The sequence below is a fragment of the Phaenicophaeus curvirostris genome, chromosome 6, assembly GCF_032191515.1.
Source record: "Phaenicophaeus curvirostris isolate KB17595 chromosome 6, BPBGC_Pcur_1.0, whole genome shotgun sequence".
NCBI classification, from domain to species: Eukaryota; Metazoa; Chordata; class Aves; order Cuculiformes; family Cuculidae; genus Phaenicophaeus; species Phaenicophaeus curvirostris.
In genome coordinates, this window is record NC_091397.1 from 34,043,600 (window position 1) to 34,067,700 (window position 24,101).

At 41.8% G+C, this 24,101-nt stretch overlaps 1 protein-coding gene across 2 annotated transcripts in view; it reads left to right on the forward strand.

The window, feature by feature from the left end:
- The window catches only part of EGFR (epidermal growth factor receptor), a 158,535-nt gene extending 134,910 nt beyond the window's left edge, over positions 1 to 23,625 (forward strand). The window contains exons 16-28 of one of the 2 annotated variants that reach the window (XM_069859746.1): positions 1,605 to 1,640; positions 3,474 to 3,615; positions 5,276 to 5,398; positions 6,657 to 6,755; positions 12,008 to 12,193; positions 15,412 to 15,567; positions 16,425 to 16,500; positions 17,697 to 17,843; positions 20,280 to 20,377; positions 20,837 to 21,004; positions 21,099 to 21,146; positions 21,265 to 21,370; positions 22,364 to 23,625. In XM_069859746.1, coding sequence (XP_069715847.1) covers positions 1,605 to 1,640; positions 3,474 to 3,615; positions 5,276 to 5,398; positions 6,657 to 6,755; positions 12,008 to 12,193; positions 15,412 to 15,567; positions 16,425 to 16,500; positions 17,697 to 17,843; positions 20,280 to 20,377; positions 20,837 to 21,004; positions 21,099 to 21,146; positions 21,265 to 21,370; positions 22,364 to 22,740 — 1,762 coding nt within the window. In that variant the 3' untranslated portion in view covers positions 22,741 to 23,625. The remainder of the gene's footprint in view (positions 1 to 1,604; positions 1,641 to 3,473; positions 3,616 to 5,275; positions 5,399 to 6,656; positions 6,756 to 12,007; positions 12,194 to 15,411; positions 15,568 to 16,424; positions 16,501 to 17,696; positions 17,844 to 20,279; positions 20,378 to 20,836; positions 21,005 to 21,098; positions 21,147 to 21,264; positions 21,371 to 22,363) is intronic. The other variant, XM_069859747.1, reaches the window with a different exon arrangement.
- Positions 23,626 to 24,101: the final 476 nt, after the last annotated feature.

The following is a 24,101-nucleotide window of genomic DNA, read 5'->3' on the forward strand; positions in this document are numbered from 1 at the left end:
AGGTACACATGCTTTGTTGCATTAGCATGTAAAAATTCATATTCATGTGGTAGAGCATGATGGGATGAGGTTTGAAGTCCTAGATCTGTTTTCTGTTGAGCACACAAAGAGAAAAGCCCAGTGCAAAGTGAGATACATCTCTTGTGACCATAAGCAAGCCGGTGGTTCTGCTCTGCATGTGCAGCCTTTCTGTACTTAATTACAGAACTCAGCAAACAAACCAAGCCATAAGCAAACAGGAAACACTAACAAAGCTGAACACCTGGGATCCGGGAACCATGTCCAGGACGCCGGGATGCACATTCTTGCATGAGAGCCCAGTGAACTCACAAGATCCTCCAGATGCTGGAGCTTTGAGCACTGTGTTGGCCCAGAAGCATGGCAGATACACAAGGGAACATGAGAGTAATGAAAACAAACAAACAAACAAACAAAAACCCAGTAAAACAAACAGTTACTTCACCTGTTCCTCCCCCTGACATAGATCAAGTTGTGAGATAAGATCTCCAACTCTACCTGTCATTTTGAAATTTTTCTGGTTCCTCCTCTCAGTGAGAGAGAATGCAGAGCAGTTTTCCTGGCACAAGCTCACTCCTTACCCCCTACTTGACCTCCTCTGGAGCTGTTTTGGGATGATCCATTTTCTTTAAGTCAGCGCAGGGAGCGGATACCACAAACTGGACTTCTCTCCTTGCTGTGCTCTGTTTTTCAGAGGTGATGTAACCCTCTTTGTAATGCTCTCCTTCCTCAGTAGACACCACAAAGACCACAATTCCCATGAAGAGCATACATCTCATAGCCTAGCAGCACTTAGGGAATGCCTGTTGCCTCTCACGCCTGTTATACTATCAAATGAATGCAGTCACTGTGTTTTCATTTGTGTTGTTTTTTTGCATTGAGCTGCCAAAATGGATTTTTAGAATTTTAAACTCGAACGGGTGAATGGCTTGCTAGTATAGTTTCTGGCTCTCTGGATAACTGTCCTACTTGTTTACATTACCAGTAATGTAAGACCTTAGATTCTGAAAGAAAAGTTTCATGGGCAAGTACCAACAGACTATAGCTGAAGGGAGTGCTGTCAAATTGTATTTTCTGATGGGAATGTGTATCTGCTACCCAAGTTTTCCATTGCAATAGAAAGTCTGGGAATTGGCGTCTTTTACTTATCAGGAAACAAGGATTATGCAGGAAGGTCTGCAGTGACATATTTCCATGTAGCTTTTTGCCCCTGTGCAGGGGAGAAGCTACATTTGTCCTCCTCCACAGTCAGCCCTGAGTTTCCATGCTGGCACAGATGTACACGCAGAACCAAGGGAATCCAATCTATTTGATGTCTTCCCCTCATTCTACCATATGATAGAATGTTGTTTTAAAATATTCTGTAAAACTGAGTATGCAACATAACTATGCCTCTAGATTAAAGATTTTGGAGCAAGGCAATTGACTGATATTTAATAGAGTGTATGACTACTATAAATTCCTATGTTAATATTTGGACTGCTCTGAAACACAAACTTTCCAATCAGTAGCACTTCTCTTAGTTGGAATTATAGAAGTATGTATGCCAGAGCTGATGCATTTGTAACGTTCATTTGTTTTCACAGGTGCAAAGGGCCAGGTCTTGAAGGCTGTCCAAACGGGTGAGTATATACTCTGCTACAATTAACGACAGAGCTGGAAAGAATGCATGCTTGTTTACATTTCCATGCTGGACTCTACAAGGCTGCGACTAATGTTAATTCTTCAGCTTTGTACAGGGAAGTGACAGATTAGACTGGTCTCTGACCTATAAAAATTATTAAAAGAACTGAGAAATAGTCCTACTGGGGCAAGACTCCAAAACCTTGTTATACTTAGCTTGTTTATCAAGTTGAGACCTGGGGTCCGTTACTGAGGAACAAAGGGAGAGGATGGAAAAAAAATGGATTAAGGGCTAGTGGCAGAGAGAAAGATAATGTTTAGGATTAATATGGTTACCTGCATTACAGGAGATTAGTTTCAGAGACTCAGGGGGTGTTTTCCAGCCCTATGATCTGTACAATTCCAACCACTTTGAGCACAGATGGGCATTCATTCTTTGCACTAGGTCTTACCATGCACTGTTTGACCTCATGACTGGCTCAAAGTCATCAACAAGCAAACAGACTTTTCTGACTAAGAGAGAGGGATTTAATTTCTGGCTGCAAAGTCATGCTATGTCAAGACAAATTCAGCTGAGAAGTACTGTTAAAAAGTGACTCTATTTAATAGTAATCCCTGGGTCAACTTAGAAGGAGCTGTGATGGATCTCTAAGTATAGACCAGAAAACAAGTTTGGAAAACAGGTTTTCCTTTTCAGCTTAAGTTTTAAGTGACTCAGGCTCTAATAAACAGGCAGCAATGTGTACGTACAATGTGGATGATTCACAGAAAACCTGGCCTCAGACATTTTGTAGTTGGGTAGGAGGGCTAATGATTTGAAATACATCATGGCCCTTACAGCGTGCCCACCCCTCCAATGGTGAGAAGGCAGTTTCCCTGCTAGTATCACAGCTGCATGTGCCATCTTGAAATCACTTTCTCTTCATATGCTTCATGTATCTGATCATATGCATGCTGCCCATGTCTGCCACATAGAGGCATCAAAGATTTGATGCTGATGTGCCCCATGGGTTTGCCCCATGGGTTTGTCAGAGGGAGGAGAAATCCCCTTGCTTAAGCCATGAGGGTCAGTTACTGCACTTGCAAGTTTAAGAGAAAAATTAAGACCTTGAGCAGGTTACACTGCAGTCATTACTGAGCACTGGAAATAAAAATTCCTAGTGAGGAATGGGATGTAAGAGGACATTTTCAACCTCCTCTCAACCTGCCTCCCTGTACAGACTGTCAATGTAACTTCCACCGTACTTTGAGAAGAAAGCAAAGTTGTCAGTACCTTGTCTGCGTAGAGCGCCTTTTCTTTTCCCTCTTGCTTTGCAGTGTTAAAATCACCGCTGTATGTAAGCAGCCCCATCTCTCTGCAAGGCTCAGTTCCTGCCATATTCCACAGGAGCAACTTCAAAAGAGAAATAAAAGTGCTTTGATTTGTTAAAGGAGGCTTTGCAAATATGAGGCAAAAGTAGAAACCCAGCAAAGCAAATGGCACAAAAATGGTAGCTGCAGATACAATTGGGAGAAGGAGGAGGAGATGACTGAACAGTGGAGCAGAAATCTTCCTTGTCAAGCATAATAAAAGCCAAGATGGTGTCATACCAGCTCAGTTCTATTGATCTTTCACTTTTTCTTGAAGAATAAAACCAATAAATACAACCACTGTGTGAAGAACTTAGAAATACAAATGCCCAGGATACCTGATATGTCAGATAGGCTTAAGTGGATGTTCAGAGCATATGTTTGATAACACCTAAGGCTTTGTGCAATCTCTGTATGGTTTATTTTCTAAATCTTACACATAAGCATTTTTTTCTTTTTCTGCATTCCCTCCTGTCTTGCAGTTCCAAAATCCCATCTATCGCAGCTGGCGTTGTTGGGGGTCTCCTGTGCCTGGTGGTGGTCGGCTTGGGCATTGGCCTTTATTTGCGGAGACGCCACATTGTCAGAAAGCGAACCCTGCGCCGGCTGCTGCAGGAGAGGGAGGTGAGTGCCACCAGCGCAGCTGCAACACTGGCTGTTTTATTTGAGGAAATGGATGCCAGCCTCCTCCTACCAGAGAATTAAAGCTGTGTGTTCTAACCCAACAGTCCTTGGGGTTGGCCAGCATGGCATCTGCCATGCTAGTCGGAAAAGAGGTGGTGTGCCTCTAACACCTTCTCACTTAATCTCACTTCTTATCCCTCTGGATATAATTTTCAAAAGTTTTAGGGGATTTAGATGTCTAAATCCCAATGAAAATCATTGAGATTGCATACTCAGAAGAAACTGTGCCTTCAGGGTGAGGTGCAATGTGCTTGCTGATTCATATGACCTTTCTGTGTAGACCCTCAACCTCAAATTTTTTCTCCCTCTAGACAAGCCCTGGGGCAACTGTGGCAATTTGGGTGCTTTTGAACATTTTACTGCTTTGGTATGACATACGTCTGATCCCGAGGAAAAAAAACTGAGAGAAAGGAGAGGAGGCAAAGGAATTGAGGACTGTTTGCGTCTTGTCTTTTGGTTGTTTTTAGCACAAAAAATCCACAATTCCATCAAAGTGAATGGTTCACCCTGTTTGGCAGGAGCAAGGTTTCTACACTGCTTTTTGTTTTCTGCATGGTTTTGTGTGTGTTACGGCATCACTCTCTGGGTACCTCACATATGAAATAGCAAAATTCATTATTCTGGATTAAATCTCTTATGATTAGCCCCCTTCTCTTTCTAGTCCAATCTAGTAAATAATTAGCAAATTGTATTTAGCATTCTGCAGAAAGCCCACTTGCAGCTTCCTTCTGTGATTGCTGGCCTTGCAGAGTCAGCTGCTAAAGTCCTTAAAAAAACTGTCCCGCTTTTGGATGTACTAAGTGTTTTGCATACAATTGCGATAGTAGAATTCAATTGGTGCTCAGCTCACATTGTACCCTCTGGACCTCTCCAAATGAGGCTATTTCATCAGAACATAAAGGTTTCTGTCTGTGAAAATCAGATTCCATCTAGCTAAATGCAGTTTTATTCAAAGGAAAGGAGAGAGAAAAATCACTAAGGGAAAGAGCTGACTTATGCATCAAAAAAGTGTTAAATATTGCTGTCTGGAGGCCTTTACTGCTGTTTGCAATAAGGCTTAGATCAAATTTTGAAAACATTGGTAGTCTATTCAACATTCCCATTTATTGAGAAAAGAATCACTCTCAGAGTTTCAATTGGTGCAATCTGGGGGAGCCACTGGTACCATGGGACTTTCATCCAGTCAAACAAGAGCAGACCTGAAAGGTTGCAGCTGATTATTGCCCATTATTTAAAACATGTATAATTTATTCTCAAGTTCAAAAAATAATCTGTGGTAATTACATTGTTCTTCATGCCATGTCTTTTAAGGCTTTGAAGTCAAAGCCTTCATTTGCATAGTAGTATTCCTTCATTCTCCTTCAAAATGGCAGTCACCACTCTGTGATTGATTTTACCTCTGAAAATTGGAGCAATGTTAGATATTTATTGCTGTAAATCAGAGTTGAGCTGTCCAGAGTTGAGCTGTCCTCCCGTAAATTTCACATGGAATAAAATGTTCATTATTTTAAAGGAAGGATTTATTTGCTTCCCCAAAGTGTGCTGCTTGCTGTCCTCCTAGACTGTGTATCCTTCTAACATCATCTTCTCTCTGCACCAGCTTGTCGAACCACTGACACCGAGTGGGGAGGCACCGAACCAGGCTCACCTGAGAATTTTAAAGGAAACAGAATTTAAAAAGGTCAAGGTTTTAGGCTCTGGAGCTTTTGGTACTGTTTATAAGGTAAGATCACCATGTTTTCTTTCTCTTTTCATCTTGCTCCCTCATGCAGAAGCCACCCAGACAAAGCATGAACTGGGAGCAGTAGATTTTGTAGATCAAAAATAACCATGTAGATTTTTTTTTAAACTAGGTTTCATAGCATGTATATGTGGAATGGTAGAAAGATAATTCAACCTTCATTAGCTGAGTTATGAATTGAGTAACATGAGAAGTTTTACATAAGATGTTGTCAAACCTGGTGCTGAACCTGAAGGAGGAAGATCTCAAAAGCTACCACAGCCAAATACACCCTGTTGGGAATATTAGGGAAAAAAAGAAATGCACTTTGATCGTCCTGGTGATTAAGCCATTTCTCTATGTGATCTGCAGTCTTGTTTTTATAATCATCAGTCACTGTTGCAGTAGAATTCACTCTGATGTGTGGAAGTATCTACACACCTTCAGTTGTGTAGCTCCATAAGGTATTTTTTCTCTTGGTGTTTGTTCATCCTCTGTGTTTCTTCTTCACCAAGTTCTACTTTTCTGTGCTCCTTCTTTTATTCAGGATGAGTGTTTCAGGCTTTGCCGGAGGTACAGAAGTATGAACTGTAGATTCATTTATCTTTTCATAAAGCTCTGTATTATGAAGCAGGCTTCCAGCTGTGACTAGGAACTTCAGGGGCACAAATCCCATTGACCTCTGAAAATGTGCACCTACATTGCTGGGTACTTGAGCAGAGTTTCCTCACAGTGCCACACTGTTCACTCACTACATGAGTGGTCTCCTGACACTGTAAATATAGAGCGCTAAACCAATCAGACATAAACCTGCCTGACACTGCATATGCTGAGGACTGAATTATTTGTACAGTATAGATGCTATCTTGTTTTCATGAAAAAATGCTAATTCTTTTCATCCCATGATTTATAAATGGGAAGTGGCAAGGTTTTGCACATGCAGATGCTGTGATGCACTAATGCATTAGATTTACATCCACAAAAGTTGCTGTTTATGCATCTCTTGGACTATTTACACAGGGACAGTAATGAACATTTTTCAAAAAAATACAGTAAAGGTGATTGAAAGAGCTATACCACTCATTGCATTAACACAGTTTTGTTAATGCCCGCAAGACGTGTTTTTTACATATTGTCTGCCATGTCTTCCCATTGCTTTGAATATTTAAGTCTATTCAGGAGGCATAAAATGTATGTGTAATTGTGAGAAGTAACCTGTTAGACATTAGCCTGAATAACTCTTTGAACTTCTTTTTGGTAGGGACTTTGGATCCCAGAAGGGGAGAAGGTTAAAATTCCTGTTGCTATTAAAGAGTTGAGAGAGGCTACATCACCAAAAGCCAACAAGGAAATACTTGATGTAAGTTTTCATGTTTGTTTTGTCAAGCTGTTAGTGGTTTGTGGATTTTCCTTTGTAAAAACTAAAGGGATTTCAGGATTTTGAGTGGGAAGAAATATTTTGCACCCTGAACTGTATTCTTCCTCTAGAAGTACTGGGCTTTGCAGCCCAACCTGTGAAGTGATTTTGAGTCTTCTATCAGTCTCTTACTTGCAATACAAATACTGATGTTATACTTGTGGGGTAGGAACCTAAGGACAGGTCAGAACCATACATTTACCACTGATTCTGTTTCCTTTATGCAAAAGAAAGAATATCCCAGGTGTCTGATTTCTCTGCCATGAAGAGCAAGAAATTACCTTGCTTCCCAAAATGGGCATGGGAGTTTTATTCTCTTGCTTGGATATAGAATATTGTGTTCAGTTTTGGGCCCCTCACTACAAGGAAGACATTGAGGTGCTGGAGCGTGTCCAGAGAAGGGCAACAAAGCTGGTGAAGAGGCTGGAGAACACATCTTACGAGGAGCAGCTGAGGGAACTGAGATTGTTTAGTCTGGAGGAGGCTGAGGGGAGACCTTATCACTCTCTACAACCACCCGAAAGGAGGTTGTAGCAAGGCGGTTTTCCGGCTGTAATGCCAAGTGACAAGTGACAGGACAAGAGGAATTGGCTTCAAGTTGCACCAGGGGAGGTTTAGATTGGATACTAGGAAAAATTATTTCACTGAAAGGATTATCAAACATTGGAACAGGCTGCCCAGGGAAGTGATTGAGTCACCATTCCTGGAGGTATTTAAAAGACATGTAAATGTGGTGCTTAGTGGTGACTTTTGCAGTGTTAGGTTTACAGTTGAACTTGGTGCTCTTAAAGATCTTTTCCAACATAAACGATTCTGTGATTCTGTTCTATGATTCTGCAGCTCATTACTTCAGAAAACAGAAAAAGACTATGGGATACAGTTTTAGGAGTTTATAAATTTGTGAGTTTAAAATAAGTGAACCAAAGTCCTAAATACAAAGTTCCCTGGGCTTGGAATACCTAAAAATCTGAACTCTGTCACTAGATCTGAAACCATATAACATGAAGTATGAAGTATATATATTTATATTCAAGGAAAGGAAAATGCTGAGTGCAGAGAGGAGCACTCACATAGAATCATAGAATCATAGAATAACCAGGTTGGAAGAGACCCACTGGATCATCGAATCCGACCATTCCTATCAAACACTAAACCATGCCCCTTAGCACCTCATCCACCCGTGCCTTAAACACCTCCAGGGAAGGTGAATCAACCACCTCCCTGGGTAGCCTGTTCCAGTGCCCAATGACCCTTTCTGTGAAAAATCTTTTCCTAATGTCCAGCCTAAATCTCCCCTGGCGGAGCTTGAGGCCATTTCCTCTTGTCCTGCTCCCTCCTCTCCACACATTCAGTTCAGCTTTCCTGTGCTATGTGCTCAGCAACAAGAAACATGTTGCTTGTCTGTGTCTTCTTCGGCCCTTCGAGGCCTGAGCTGGAGCCTGCTAGGTCACTCTGGAGGACTGCTCAGCCTAGGAACTCCCTTGGCAACATGGTGTATTTGGTACAGATTAAGTCATCAAGCCTTGTATTGCTACACTTTGCAGGAACATCCCTCTAAAAAGCAGGATCTGCCTGGATTTGGCAGGGTCTCATCTATGAAGTGCTCGTTTACAGGGATAGGGTGCACGTCCCTGCTACATCCCAAATCAACCTGTGAAGTGTAGGTTCGCAGCATGGGACAGCCTATTTGCATGGTCCTTCAGCCATGGAGAAGACTGGATTTGTTTCTTTTATTTTGGTAGGAACTGAACCACTTTAGCAGGAAATTTATGTTGAAAAAAATATCCAACTTTGGTCAGCAAATGACACCTCAGGTAGGAAAGCTCATCTCAAATGGTTCAAGCTAGCAAAGATCATAATAAAAGGCTAGGTCTCAGTGGGAACTGTCAGGATAAATGGCTATGGACAAACCTACCTGTGCTGCTGCTAATAATAGAGCACACTGGATTTTTCTAATTACCCTGATTAAACGGTATTATTCCAATATGTTACTTCAACAGATCATGTGTTGTGCATCATATGATATGACACCTGTGTTGCAGTAATGCAAAAGAACAGATGGTCCATCTCAGAATCTGTACATGAAGCAATATCCATCCTGATTTTAGTTTAGTTAGACTCCAGGCCAATCTCAGCCTTTCCCCAAGTCCCTGACTAGTGTGGCCCTGGTCTCTGCCCCTTGCCTGCATGCAAGCAGGGAGCGGTCCCTCCCTTCACTGGTGTTCCCTGCACTGAGGAGCTGGCAAAGATGCTGCTCAGCTGCCTGCCCTGAGCTCTGCCTCTCATTTCTCTCTTCACAGTGATGAGAAGCATAACATAGTCTTCACAAGGATGCTTTGGACTTAACTGCATTAAATACTGTATACTGAAAGAAGGGTTAATGAATAAACCTACAATACTGCATCCTGCCTTCAGCAGGTCAAGATACTCACACTACAGAGCAGTAGATGCAGGGACTGTGCAGTTTTCAGTGATATCAAAGTACTTTCTCTTTTCAAAGAAGTTTCTGTATCATATCCCCACATTATCTTTTCTTTTCCATTGTATTAGAATGCTTAAGAAAAAGCTCTTGCTTTTTTCAGTCTTATTCATTTTTTGTTGATTTGGCTGATGGAATTAATTTTATATTTCAGAGGAAAATTTTAAAAATGCAAAACCAGTGAAAGAAGTTGGAGGGAACACTCCAAAAGCTCCTCTCAAAACTGATTTTTGCAACACAGCCAATTTTTCAAGGTCAATGAAACCTCAGAGATAATATTGTCCAATTAAAGATGATTTGTCTTACAGAAACACGCTAGGTATAGAACAAGCATCGCAGCTTTAGCTCACGTAATCCAGGCAAGCTTTCACTGGCTTTATTAGGATAGGACTAATTCAGAAGATTGTTGTTGAATACCAAACATACTTGGAGTAGGTCAGAGTGTACTGCAGATATTTCCAAGATAAACAGTTGAAACAAAGGCCTATTTTAATGTCCTAGGCTCCTTAGAGAGACCCATGACCGTGCAATAGGTCCCTTCTGCTGCCTACAAGGAGGCAGTGGCCTGTTTTACTTTGCAATATCAAACATAACAGGCGGTGTCAAAGCCTGAATGCTCTCTGAAGGCTGGTGGCCTGTATGCCTACCCTGCTCTTTCAGCATCGCAGTTCTCAGCTCCCCAGGTCAGCCCTGCACGGGCTGCATGGCAGATGGACAGTGAGAACAGCTCTGACTGCAGATTTCCCCCCTCCTCCCACTGAAATGAATACAATATGGATGTGAATCCTAACAGGAAGCTAGGCAAGGAACAGAGGCCCTTCATCGGCATAACAGCTCAGTTTGGAAGCCTAGGGAGATGAGCGTGTTTCAGTCTGAGCATCGTATAGTGGATTCACAAGTTTCTGTAAAAATCACTGCCACCAATATGTAAGTAATTGAATAGCAGATTGTATTCTTGCTTTATCTTTCATCAAGGTAGCTCGCGGAAGCAGTGCTGTTTGTGACAGGGTTGATTTTCAATGTCCTGTTCACATTCTGCAGTCGGCTGAGGAGCATTTACCCAGTTCTGCCAGAGGTGATCTTTAACCTGGCTGCCTTGGGGCCACTTTCATCCCACAGGCTCCAAAAACCAGATAGCAAATGCAGAATTGACACCTCAGAAGAAACTACATTATATCACATTTGGCTTAGGCTGGCACATCAAACAACAGCACCAAGGCCAGAAAGTATTGCTTAAGAATTGGGGCTGCTTATTTCTTGAATGTCATTGCTTTAATAACTTTGATGATAGTTCTTACCAGCTACACAGCTATGTGACATCTGTGGAAAGTTTATTAAAAGATGAGTAAAGTGCTATGGTATGTCATTTTGTAATCTCTTAGAAAGTCCAGATTGGCTCCTTTCCTTGCTGCGATAGTGGCCTGCCTATTATTTTAGGCTTTGGGGGGCTGCAGGCTTAATATTGAATTGCCAGGGATGATTAAGTGGATGCTGAGTTAAGAAGTTGACCTAAAAGCTCACTGCATGAAAAATTTCCCATTTATTTCCCATTGTGCTGGTTTTCAATCATATGGCTTTAAAAATGTCTAGAAGTGAAATACCATAAATCACACAAATAGTTAATTTTATAAAAAACTTCAGGTCTAGTTTTTCCCCCCTGTTGGAATACATCCTTTGAGTTGGCATTTGACCGTGGATGTCAGTATAAATATAGATCTCAAATTTAAATCTGCAAGTGTTTTTTGCATTCAAAACCCATGAAATTGGGGGGGGTTACCCCGTAGCCGTGTTAGAGGATCTCTTCACTGTGTCTGGAACATACTGCAGCAGTCTCTGAAGGGGCCTCTCAAGAGCAAAGGAAAAGGAGGTACCTTGGATGGATACCCAAAGCTACACAGGGTGAACCCGGGCTTGCAAGAAGAGTTTTTCACCTGTTTATTGAAGTCAACCCCAAAATTCCAGTTGACCAAAAGGTTTATTATGCTTGAGTTCTCATGTTATAAGTACCTTCCCGGTATAGCATTTATGTTGCTCTGTGAGTCTGAAACAGCTTTTCCGGTTGGGGACTATATCGTCACTAGTGTTGCTTAAAGTAAGACACATATTCAGGCTTCTGAAGAGGTGGACTAATTATTAACCTGTTTGATTTGACATGGACTGAAGAACAATACTGTCAAAAAAGATTTGTCTCTTAAAAAGTCAAATTGTCAGTCCCATCCTAGATCACAACTCTTCACTTTCTGGGTTTCTATCAGTCTTGGCAGAGATGCAGGAGTCTCAAAAGTACTAATTTCCAGTCAGTTTTGTGAAAAGATTTGTGGAGGGAAAAAGCCATATGACACATTGTTCACCAGGTGCAATGGCCTTGCATTTAGGTGCTCAGAATGAAATCTCATCTGTTTCTAGATGATATTCTATTTATTAATTACTCCTAGGTCTGTAAGTTTTGTCCCTAGGTTTTTATGCCCAGTGTTTTCTTGGAGTACCAGTAGTGGGAGACTAGCTCTTCTGTGGCGTCTCAACAGTGGACCTTCCACTGAGTAGAAAAACATTGGTCCATAGAGTGGGAAATACAAGCGTTTTGTATGTGATACGAGACACAGAGTTTGCCTACAGTATTTTAGCAACCTCTTGAATGACAAATATATTTTAAACTGCCTCAAAACACTTCTGTCATGCCAAAGGAAGTGTTGAACTTGGTTTTTTTCCTTTTCAGGAAGCTTACGTGATGGCTAGTGTTGACAATCCTCATGTGTGCCGTTTGTTGGGTATCTGCCTCACTTCTACTGTTCAGCTCATCACACAGCTGATGCCTTACGGCTGCCTCCTTGATTATATCCGAGAGCACAAGGACAACATAGGCTCCCAGTATCTTCTCAACTGGTGTGTGCAGATTGCAAAGGTAAGCAGGCCACCAGACCACCTAAAACTCAGTCTATAATAAGGAGATCTGACAGTATGCAATGTATTTGTCTACTTACTTGTATCTGTAAGTCTTTGTATTTCACCACATAATTGCTAGATACCTTATACATGACAGTAAGCAGTTACTTTGCCTTAAACATGTGCGAATCTTAACTATTCTTCAAAATGCTCCTGGATAACATAATGTTATTACGAAGGCATTTATGTCCAAACCAACCAACCTCTAATGAAACAACAACATGATGCAACAAATTTGCAGCATGGAAGGGAGCAGAATTTGACAACTGCTGTACCAAAGTTCTGCTTCCATCAATGGATTTCTTTGGGCTCTGCCATGGGGCAAACGGTGATGTTGTCCTTGCATGATTTGGAGAACGACCCTCACTTTTTGGGGTCATTCTGAAATCTCTGAGACTTGGGGATCAAAACTGCTGGTTAATAAATACCAGGTCTGTTCTAGTGCAAGCTGTCTGTGACCAAAAGACATTCAGGCACCCCAGGGCTGTTCTGTAATTTATATGCACTGAGTCAGTGTCTGCAGTAGCCATAGTGCCAAATAAAAGACTCATTATGATACCTGGCACTGTTTGCCAAAGGGAAGAGCAGCAAGTAAAGTACAGTATCTAGCCTTTAGCAGCAATACGCCGTGTTTGGAAGGTGGTTAGTCATTTGCAAGCACAGAAAAGTGGAGCAGAACCAGCAAAAAATAGCTGCAATTTGTTGGAGATTTGTTGCATGGGATGGCAGTATCTGCCAAGCCTGGCTTTTCGATGCTGCTTATTGCTGGAGTAACAGTCTGCAAGCAAACTACACACTTACAGCATTATTGATCCCTCAAGACGTTGTATATAACCTAGGCTCACCTGGCCGTGGTTTGCATTCAGGAAACATGCTGAGGACCTCAGAAATGTATCCACCAAAAGTATACACAGCACATTTTTCATCTTGCTGTGTGTACTTCTTTAGAGCAAGTGAGTTTTAATTTATGGTTCCACCTGGGATGTGAACTGCCTTTTTCTGACTCTTTTGCTCTCTTGTTTAAAATCAATTACTGCCCTGTCCTGGTTTCAGTCCCTTTGCAGGATGAACTGGAAGCCACATTTCCCTCCTACTCCTCCTTGTTAATTTTTATGGTGGCAAAATCAGTCTTTGAATTGATCCTCAGGGCATTGCTTGTCTGAAAGGTTGCCGTTCACAATTGTTAGCTTCTGTTTGATTTTTTTCACATTGATTCAACATTTGCCCATAGCAACCTCTACGCTCTCCAGTGATGCCTGACCTTCAGCATACTCTTTTATGCTGCTTCTCACTGAAGCTTTCCTCAGAATGCTTGTAAATCTTGTGTAAAGCTTTTTCTCACCAATGTGTGTGATGTTACTACTCTGATAAAGTCTTGCCAGAATTTTCGACGTTCTCTGACTCTTTTAGCAATGTGCTTTGGAGGGGGAAAAGAATTGAAACAAATATATTTATGTCTGGTAACTAACCAGCAGGAGGCAAGTTCCCTGGGAAGCTTTTTTTTGTTTCTGTTTTCACAGCTTTGAATTAAGTTTTCTTTGCATCTTTTACAAACATTGTCTTTTACTGAGCTGTGGAGTCCCATCTTTCAGACAAAATGTTATGGCAGAGCATAGACACTCCATGTGCAGGCACACTGTGAAGCAACTCTTTGAACACATTGGTCTCATACTTAATGATGAAAAATGGCCTGCACACAATTATAGATCTGCTGAACTTTCCAGATGAGCAGTTCAATATCTTCAGAGTACCATTATGCACGTGCACAAGTCTTTTAGATATGAGCATCTTAAACAGCTTAGTGTGAAACTGATATTCTGCCTTTCAGCACCTCTGCATCTTAATAATTCTCTGCAGCAAAACATGTTTAGCAGGAAATTTTTTGTCCTACTGGGGCTAGATTATGTGATTATTATTTTTTGAGACAGTCTGGTTTGTGTCAGCAGCTCAAGATTTTTGTTTGAAGAGCTCTGTTCAATAAAGATGTGTTTCTGTAATTAAATGCACTCTCGTAGTGGCATTGTGCCAGTTTGTTTGGGTGGCTTGTTTTGGCAACATTAGCGGCACATGGGTGAAGTTCTGCTGGAGAACTTGGGTGGAGGATTCGACGGTGGTCTAGGTTAGCAGTGGGCTTAGGAAAGGGGGTGGAGGCTGGAAGGGAATTATTCCCTCCAGTGCTCTGTCATCACATCAACATGGTCATTTTGGTGTTAGCTTTGTAGGTTAGAAGTACTTTTTTATTAATTCTCCATAAAAATACAAGCATGTAAGCTGCCGCCAACAGAAACCTACCAACTGGGAATAATTGTGGTTTTTAGAAAGGATCTTGTAGGAAACTTAGAAAACATGAACTTCTTGATTTCATACACCAAGAGACTGGAGTTGAGGGAAAGGGGAATAATCTCTGTGGTCAGAAATGCAGCTGTTGGATTCATACCTTAAGAGTCAAACCAGCACAATTAGTTGTATCCTTCCTTGAGATGCAGTTGTACCAAAAAAGCACATACGCTGTGGTGAACCCAGTCTAATCGTGGCAGGCAATGAAACTCAAAGAACTTGCCTTTTGGAAGAGGACTTGAAAATAGCAACTCTGAGCTCAGCCACAAAATGGTTTATTTTATTTCCTTTCCTCACCTTTGCAGTGGGATGTCTTATTGTTAGCAAGGAGCAGGCAGAGTACACTGTAGCAAGACGCAGCTTTGGGAACTCTGAACAATTAATGTATCTTTGCTTGGACTCTTCTTCCAGGCCATTAGTGTCTATGTACTCTCTGTAGCATTGGCCTGTGTGTATATGGAAGCTGACAGTTAAATTCTGCACTGTGCTTATTTGCAAGCCCTGTCCCAATTTTACAATTCTTGAACTAAATCCCAAAGGAAACGCATCCCATGTTATACTGTCCCATTCTTCTCCGTGACTCCACTGGCACATGGACATGCAAAAAGGTTCCTGGAGGACAATAGTTACTTCTCCTCGTATCTGTGCAAACACATGTCCTCACCCTGAATTAAGCTTCACAGAAATTGAAACAGCCAACCTTTTTCTGACAGGAGGATAGGTTACCACATGTTTATGGTGGCCTGCATACAGTTACACAGAGCAGCCAAAGTTTGGTATCTCATTTGCACATCCAGGCCCAAAGCGTGTGATGCCTACCCATGGTCTGTCATATTGCAGGGTATGAATTACTTGGAGGAGCGTCGACTGGTGCACCGTGACCTTGCTGCCAGGAATGTCCTCGTTAAGACTCCTCAACACGTGAAAATCACAGACTTTGGGCTGGCAAAGTTGCTTGGTGCTGACGAGAAGGAGTATCACGCTGAGGGAGGCAAGGTAAAACACACTGGAGAATGAACCACTGCACATTCAGCAGTGTTTGTGCTTGTGCATGAACCTTATAAACAGAAAAATAAAAGAGTGGGTTTTTCAAAGCACGCAGCTGCTGTCTCAGTGTGCTGCCTTTGAAGCCTGTGGGAGTTCTCTGAAATCAGCTGAAGCAGCATCAGGCCAGTGGGACTGCAGTGGGAGCGGAGGTAGCAGAGCAGCAAATGCTTTTGAAATTCCCACCCAGAATGTCTGGGAAAAAGCAAGATTATTAAAAAAACATTTTTAAAAAAAAGCATGGTTGAATTAATCAGTGTAGCCAACACCAGTAACAATGTGCAGTTTATGAAGAGAAAGGGAATGCTGTATATTTATAGCAGAAGAAAGACCTGTCAAACTTGGTTCAACACGCCTTCGTGTTGTACTACGTGCTGATGGAGGGAATGTGTCCCGCTGAGAAATTAAAGAGAAACTGCTTGCAAATATTGCAGAGACAATAAATGGAAACCATATGAGTGCAGATCTGTCTTTCTCATACAGATAGAGATTTGATTTGTGTCCTGTTACGATAGAAGGTTAAAAAAATAGTAATTTGATTTTTAGAAATCTTGTACAACTGATCTTAAGAGACATTTCTAATATGCCTAATATTTCACAAATTCCCTGATTTGACATAATCAATGAAAATAATAAGGGACACAAAAGCTGCCTACTCTACCACTCAGACAGTTGTGTTGTTTGCTGTCTGGTTTTATCCCTTCTACAACCAAAGTATTGATTTAAACACCACCTGGTGGCAAATATCGCAGATAATTTTTTAGATAATTTGCATCAGCATCTTGACACTTATTTGTGAATTTTCCTAGGTTCCTATTAAATGGATGGCCTTGGAATCAATTTTACACCGAATTTACACTCATCAAAGTGATGTCTGGAGTTATGGTGAGTCTAAAACCAGTTATGATTGCTACAAATGGGTTGGAAAATAGCAGGATTTGCTAGTGACTCAACAGAGCCTATTTTTCTTCCTATTATGAGAAAACTGAGAGATTGAACAGACAAAGGGCCCAAATCACTTATTCCACAAAGTAAAATTCCCATGAAATTGCATGCTAGTGAGGCATAAGATGTTTTGCAGAATATGCTTTCAGACAATCAGCCCTCCCGTGACAGAGGCTGCAGGCAGGAGACTCTGCTCCATTTGCTGAAGTTCTGCTGACGATTTTCTTCAGCAACTCGATGTGAAATATAACTGAGATGACAATAAAGCCACGTAACTAGAGGGAGGACTTAAAACCATTGGCCACATTGTCAGTCAGTGTCAATCAGAGTAAGTCTGCTGTGACCTAAAATGTTTGTGCTGTCCTGGTATTTAAAGGACGATGCTAAAAGCGAAGTAAAGTGACTACCTCCTTGGAGAATTCATTTTATATTTGGTATAGTTCAAAGAAAGAGGAGCAGAAAGGAAACTTCTCAAAGCAACTTATTGCAAAATATCCACTCCGTGGGCTTTTATATTCCCGGAAAATATTTAATGCAGATGGTCAGATCCTGTGTCCTTTTAGAAAAGTACAGCCTCTGGTCCTCTTAATCCACTTATGTATCTTGGCATCTAAAATCTTGTTTTGTATCCTAAGCTACCATACCAGACAATCAAAACAGCTGCATCACAAGTGTACGTGGTATGTCAGCAAACGACACTGAAGCAGCTGGTTTACACATCTTTGAAAAACTGCTTTTGTTTGTCTCCAAAGAGATTGTTTTCAAACAAAATGACAACTTCCATATTTAAAACCACTTACTGGGTTGGATTTAGGAGGTGGTAATGTGAATTTCCTTTCTCTGTGGCTGGGAAGTTTGTGGGAAGTTCAACATTGAGATACTAGCTGAGGTTTAAAAACAAAACAAAACAGAAAAAAAAAACAAGGCAAAACCCAAAAGCAGCAAGCAGGATGATTTCAAACAGTTTTATTATTCTGTCTCTTCAAAATCATGACAGAAAATGCTTTTCCTGAGTGAGACTCTAGGTATGATGTGCCTCCAGGAGAGCCTTCTCTGCTCATTGCCTCTCTGTGCCCAGGCTAAACACCCAGCTCCCCTCAAAGCCTCTCTCACGATCTTCTCTTCCCATTCTGCAGGTGTGACTGTTTGGGAGCTGATGACATTTGGATCCAAGCCATACGATGGGATCCCTGCTAGTGAGATCTCTTCTGTCTTGGAGAAGGGCGAGCGTTTGCCCCAGCCCCCGATCTGTACCATCGATGTGTACATGATCATGGTCAAATGTGAGTTTGCATTTGGGGTTCTGGGAGCTCGCCTAAGTTGAATTAGTAGCACAATTGCCTTCTTTATGTTGCATTTGTATATGCCATGTTCTTGGTGATCACACAGAAATAGGATTATGTGAAAAGAGTGCCGACACCAAGGTGTGTTCATGTAACTTGAGCTTTACCTAGGAGCCTAATTCAGTCAATGCTTTTTCTCACCATTCACACAACTGAGTGATATTGTCAGTTATTTTAAAGTGATATTGTCAGGCAGTATAAAGTAGCATAACACCACCCACTTTACCTGATAGTCTGGTTTTGTATGTCTATAAAATAAGATCAACACTGTCTTCTCCTCTGGGATCCCCCTTAATTCAGAAATACGCCTTCCCCAACAATGATGCACATGGATTATGCACTCCTTTTACTAAAGGAGCCCTGGGAGCACAGGTGTCACTATAATGGCAGATGCACATGAGGATACAGAGTTCCTCATCTGATTTCTTCCTCATTTTTGCATAGGCCCTTTTGGGCACACAACTGTGGCACTGAAGTAGCACAAGAGCTGAGTGTCTCTGAAGCACTTATTGGCCATTTTTGTGGCACATCAAAAGGCTTCTGAACCTCAAATGCCTTTTCCATCTATCAGCTGCTAAAATGTCAGCTTATTACCTGGCTTCCCGTGCATCTCTAGGACGTGACTGCCACATCCCTGCTTACTACTGTGAGGATGCTGATAAGTAGTCCACTAGGTGGCATTTAAGACCTTCTCACTAGAGTGAATTGTACCTGCTCTTGAAATAGGAGCTATGCTACCATCAGCATCCCATAGTGCAGCACTTCTGGGGAATTCTGAAGACCCCACCTGTTGCTATGTTGGGACAGGCACCACACAGGGTAAGCCTGATCCTGTGCTCAGCAAGACAAGCAGGAACCAGATCCAGATGTGAGCACCTAGCCTAGATATGAGGTGCCCAGACCCAAAAGCAGTGTCCTAGAAACTCAGCCTCAGAGATGCTGAATTCTACTGACACCTCAGCCCATTACCGTAAGGAAAAGGCCAGTCCAGCTGTAGAAAAGAGGTGTTTTTCCAGGCACCTAATCGTGTACCTGTTGCTTTTAAAATGCCGCCAGTTGTGTGTCCCCATCCCCTTTCATATTGTTACACTGAATTTAAATGCAAGAGTGGGAGGAACTGACATTTGAGCCTTCCTTCTGCCACAGGACTCATTTGGATATCTTTCACTGTTTTGGTCGATCCACATTTGCAGGCTACAGTGCAGACCCTATTGAAGCTGTGCTGTCTCATCTAAAGGAATTCAGGATTCCCAGCAATCTCTTTTATAAGCAAAGGGTATAAGCTGAAATGTTCAAAGTTATTCACAAGATTTTTTTTTAATTTAAGAAAAAGTATTTAAGCATACGCAACTCGGATGAATTCAGAAATAGCAGATGCTACTTCTGCAACAGAAGCAAACTCCCAAATGCTCCACTCTGTCTAAAAGCAAGAAAGATTTCTTCTTGAATTAGCAGAGGATCATATTTCTAGCATGGTGAAAAGTCACTGGCGATGATGAGATTTTGTCTAATGCATTTTTGAGACGAATATTATCCCCTCATTTCTCCATTGCTGTGGATAGGCTGTTTCTTACGAGTTCCTCCAGACACATTAAGTTTGACCTTTATTATTTTTAATTTTAAACAGTCTCTACATCAGCTCATCTGTTAGTTGATAACAGAAAGTGTGTTTATCCTCAGTAATATCACATGTAAAACCCCCAGGATCTATATTCAAAATCTCTTCTAGCGTTGATGCATAGTAAGCTGTAGGACTTGGTTTTGTATAAAGTCTGTTCACTAATTAAATACAGCTTTGATAAGTTCATCTTTCAAAATGTCCCCAGCGAGGATGTTTTGAATTTTAGAAGACATCTGTACAGAGGGTAGCTTCTGCTTCAGGCTTCCCAGGATTTCATGAAGCAGTGCAGTGAGTAGATGGTCACATCGCCATGCTTCTGTAGCCATCTACTAAGGTTAGCTTGCTTCCCCTCCTTTAAGACCTTTTTCAGAGAAGCCTAATTTGGACCAATCCAGGCTGGCCAGCTGTTTGCTGTCCTCAAGACTGATGCATTATTATCAATCAAGGTGAGACTTGCCTGCCCACATGGAAATAGGCCAGCAGGAGGGGAGACAGGCTCAGCCTGGACCTTTTCCAGTATGGGGTTTTGTGATCCCCTTCATTCTTCCCAAAACTGCCAAGATATGTATTTTAAATGTTGAAATTCACACCAGTGGCTAGCGAATGAACTCTTTATTGGTGGTCTCTTACGAATAACTAATTTCATTGTTCTATGCATGGTACTGGTCTTTTTGCTATTGCATTTTATTTTAAGCTCTGTGTTTGATCACCATAACAACTGAATTTGTGCATTGCTTTCCCTGTCATCCTTCCAGGCTGGATGATCGATGCAGACAGCCGTCCCAAGTTTCGTGAACTGATAGCAGAGTTCTCTAAAATGGCTCGTGACCCTCCACGCTATCTTGTTATACAGGTACTAAAGCAAATGGTAGGAAGATGTCTGATGGGCAGACATCTTAATATAAGGCCAAAAATGGTTAGTTATGCATATGAAAATATAATATGGATAATTTAAGGCCAAATTTATCGTTGCTTTCCAGGTATTAACACATTCAGCTAGAACCACAAACAGAAGTTCAAGACCAGTCACCATTTTCTTAGTTCTGGTCCCAGTCTAGGACCAATAACAGTCCCTACTGAAGTCCTGAGAGGAGAATAGAGCTTGATCCTCTTAAAAATACAGCTGTTCTACAGCAGCATGAACATTGATTTCAGGCCTGAGTTCCCCTAAACTCTAAGTAGATTTGGTAAAGCACACAGACCAAGATTTTCCATCTTAGGCCTCCTGCTAAATTACTTGGTCTATCAGAGAAGGGGATAAATAGGGCTTGAAGGGAGTCTGCCAGTCCTCTCATGCCAATTTGTTTCACAGGGAGATGATAGGATGCACCTCCCCAGCCCTACAGACTCCAAGTTCTATCGCACCCTGATGGAGGAGGAAGACATGGAAGATATAGTGGATGCAGACGAGTATCTTGTGCCACATCAGGGCTTTTTCAACAGCCCTTCAACATCACGCACTCCTCTCTTGAGTTCATTGGTATGAAACTTTTCCTCTGTGGAAACATGACAAGCAATTTTAAGAGTGAACTGATTCTCATAATGTCTGTATTTTCTTTCTCTCTCTTTTTAAGAGTGCAAATAGCAACAGTTCTGCTACAACCTGCATTGACAGGAATGGGGTAAGTGGGATGACCTTCGAAAAAGAAGCAATTTCTCCTATATGGGTCAGCTTCTACAAAAGTAGAAGTATTAAATATTAATTTTCTTTTATATTGATTTTCTCTACTTCCAACCCAGCAGGGACACCCTGTGAGGGAAGATAGCTTTGTCCAGAGGTATAGCTCAGACCCAACCGGCGCTTTCTTGGAAGACAGCATAGATGACAGCTTCCTGCCGGCCCCAGGTGAGTACCTCTTCCATGTTTCCATCCCACATCCACTCATTCACAAGCCGTTTGGTTGTGAATATAATTCTTGTTCTTGGGTTTGTTTTTTTTTTGAAAGGAAGCAATCCAGATACTTCCTGTCTTTTTTGCTTGGTAAACAGGAGCAGAAAAGTGTGCACATATACTTTTCATGGACTTTCTAGCTGCTTCTGGACGTTTCTCATTTCAATTTCTTCACCAGCCAGGTTCCTCATGTTTGCCATGTGTGCCATCTGGCCAGGGAGTTTGTGTGTGTGGTTATATGTTTAAAGCTTTCTACTTGGGAAGATATCTTCTAAAAAACAGCTTTCACCCCTTAAGCCGTTTTAGCAATATAAACAGCTTTCTGGCAGCATCACTGCTTTGATACACAGAAAGCAGCTCACAGTTTCACATGGATTTGCAGCTTAGGTGGTCGGGAAGTGAGCCAGCGAGCACTGAGGGACCTGCTGCTGGATTGTGCAGTCACAGTGCTTTATGCCCTTAAAAAGTTCCCAATGAACCCTTCCAAGAATATGCTACAGCTAAAAAGGGTGAAGTGAAACGCGGAGTCTCAGTTACTGCCAGTCCTGTATTTTCTAGGCATTTTCCTCATCTCTAAACAATTTTTGTAGGGGAACAGCTTCTGGCATCTAAGTTCCCAAACTGCAGTTTCAGAATAGTATCTGGGATGTAGCCACCCACATTTCAATAAAATCAGCAGTAGCTGCCCCACTGTTTCATGGTGCAATCTATTTTTTTGCTGCTTTGCAAACCGTATTCGTGAAGGTGGACTTCAGGGCAGTGCATATGGTGCCGTGACACAGCAGTCCCTGCCTTTGGCTCTCTCCTGCTCCAGGAAGTTCACTGAGATACTGTGCGTGAAGAGCAAATGGCAGCTAGGTTGAAAATACACTCTGAGCGAAGCAAGTGGCTGCATTAGTTATATGTTCATTTTCGTTCATTCTCCTTTTTGTTTTCTTTTTGTTGCAGAGTATGTAAACCAGTTGATGCCGAAGAAAACATCTGCCTCAGCAGTCCAGAATCCAATCTACAACAACTTCTCTCTCACATCAAATTCAAAGGTCCCTACAGACTCCAGCTACCAGAATTCACACAGCACAGCTGTGGACAACCCTGAGTATCTCAACACCAACCAGTCTCCACTGGCCAAGACAGTCTTCGATAGCTCTCCATACTGGATCCAGGCAGGCAACCACCAAATAAATCTGGACAATCCTGACTACCAGCAGGACTTCTTACCGAAGGAAACAAAACCTAACGGTCTCTTGAAAGTTCCCGCAGCAGAGAACCCAGAATACTTGAGGGTAGCAGCACCAAAAAGTGAATACATTGAAGCCTCAGCATGACCATAGAGAATTTCTACTTGCAGCGAGGCAAGCCAGACTCTTGGTGAACCACCTGGCTGCTGCAGGAGTGGACTCTAGCTCGGAGTGAACAGTGACTGCAATGCATCAGTAAGCACATCTGTCCTTTTCAGCATGGGGGCTGAAACTGCAAAGCTTATCTGATGGTAGTTTGGATCTTTTCTTGCCCATTTCCATGTAGTAACTGAGGCCCATAGCCTGCACTTGGATACATGTTGGGACAGAGCAGGATATTCCTGGACAGAAGAAATACAAATGCATTCCTTTCATTTTCAAATGGTAGCATGGCAAGAAGCCACTCTGGGATGAACTTGAGAACTGTACACATTGCACAGTCAAATTTCTTTTTACAGTCTGTATTTTTATAAATGTTTCTAACAGAATTTGTGGGTCTTTTACAAGATTAGATGCTTGTACTGTTGGTCTGCTTTGTGGTGCTCAGATCACCAGCAGGAAAAAAAAAAATGTTACTAAATACTTTTCCAAAACTCCTGGAAGAGAAACAGTTATTCCAAACCACCGGATTTTTACAAATTGGCTCCATTTACTCGTTCTTGGCACAAAGAGGAGATGTGCATCTGGGGAACGTATGGGAGAGTCTGCTCAGAGCAGTATGGAGTGGATCACTCCAGGTAAAGCTAGCACAAGGAGCAAAATGACATGACACATCACCTACTGACCACTACTGCTAAAAACTGACAGGAGGAACTCACTTCGAAGTCATCTGTACATGATTATGAAGTGCTTGCTAGTCTATTTTCTGATGGTCAAATGCAAGACTTCTTTTTTCTGATCCCTTATGCAGCTGTCAGGTTGTCAAAATGCCTTTATTCTTCAACAATACTGTTAAAGAAGTTGCCCCTACTGCTTCTCTGAAACACCCAGCGTCATCTTCTGTTATCAGCGTGGAATAGGCAGACAAGGCAAGGCTAAGGTTTTAGCTTCTTAATATAAATCAATTGCAGCAGGAAATGCAGCTACTCTTTTCAGAGGCCTGTGATACAGAACTTCAGATTCTTCAGTCATTAACTTTTCTTATGAATGTAGGAGGAGTAAAATGTCTAAAATGTGAATTTAGTCGGTAATTTAGACACATCCCACCAGCAGCTTGGCGGTGCTATTTTAATCAAACCACTAGATCAGAAAGCAAATGCACATTTGGTGATTTTGGTACAAGGGGCCCTAACTAGCTGAATGTTGGGAACTTGCTGGAGGTAGCATAAGCAGCTGAGTTGCAGAGGATATGCAGTCTATATTAAGTCAAATTTATGCCACCAGTGTGTTTTGAATATTTCAGTTTGTGTTTCAGTTTAAGTATTGCACCTGGAGTCCAGGATCAAGAA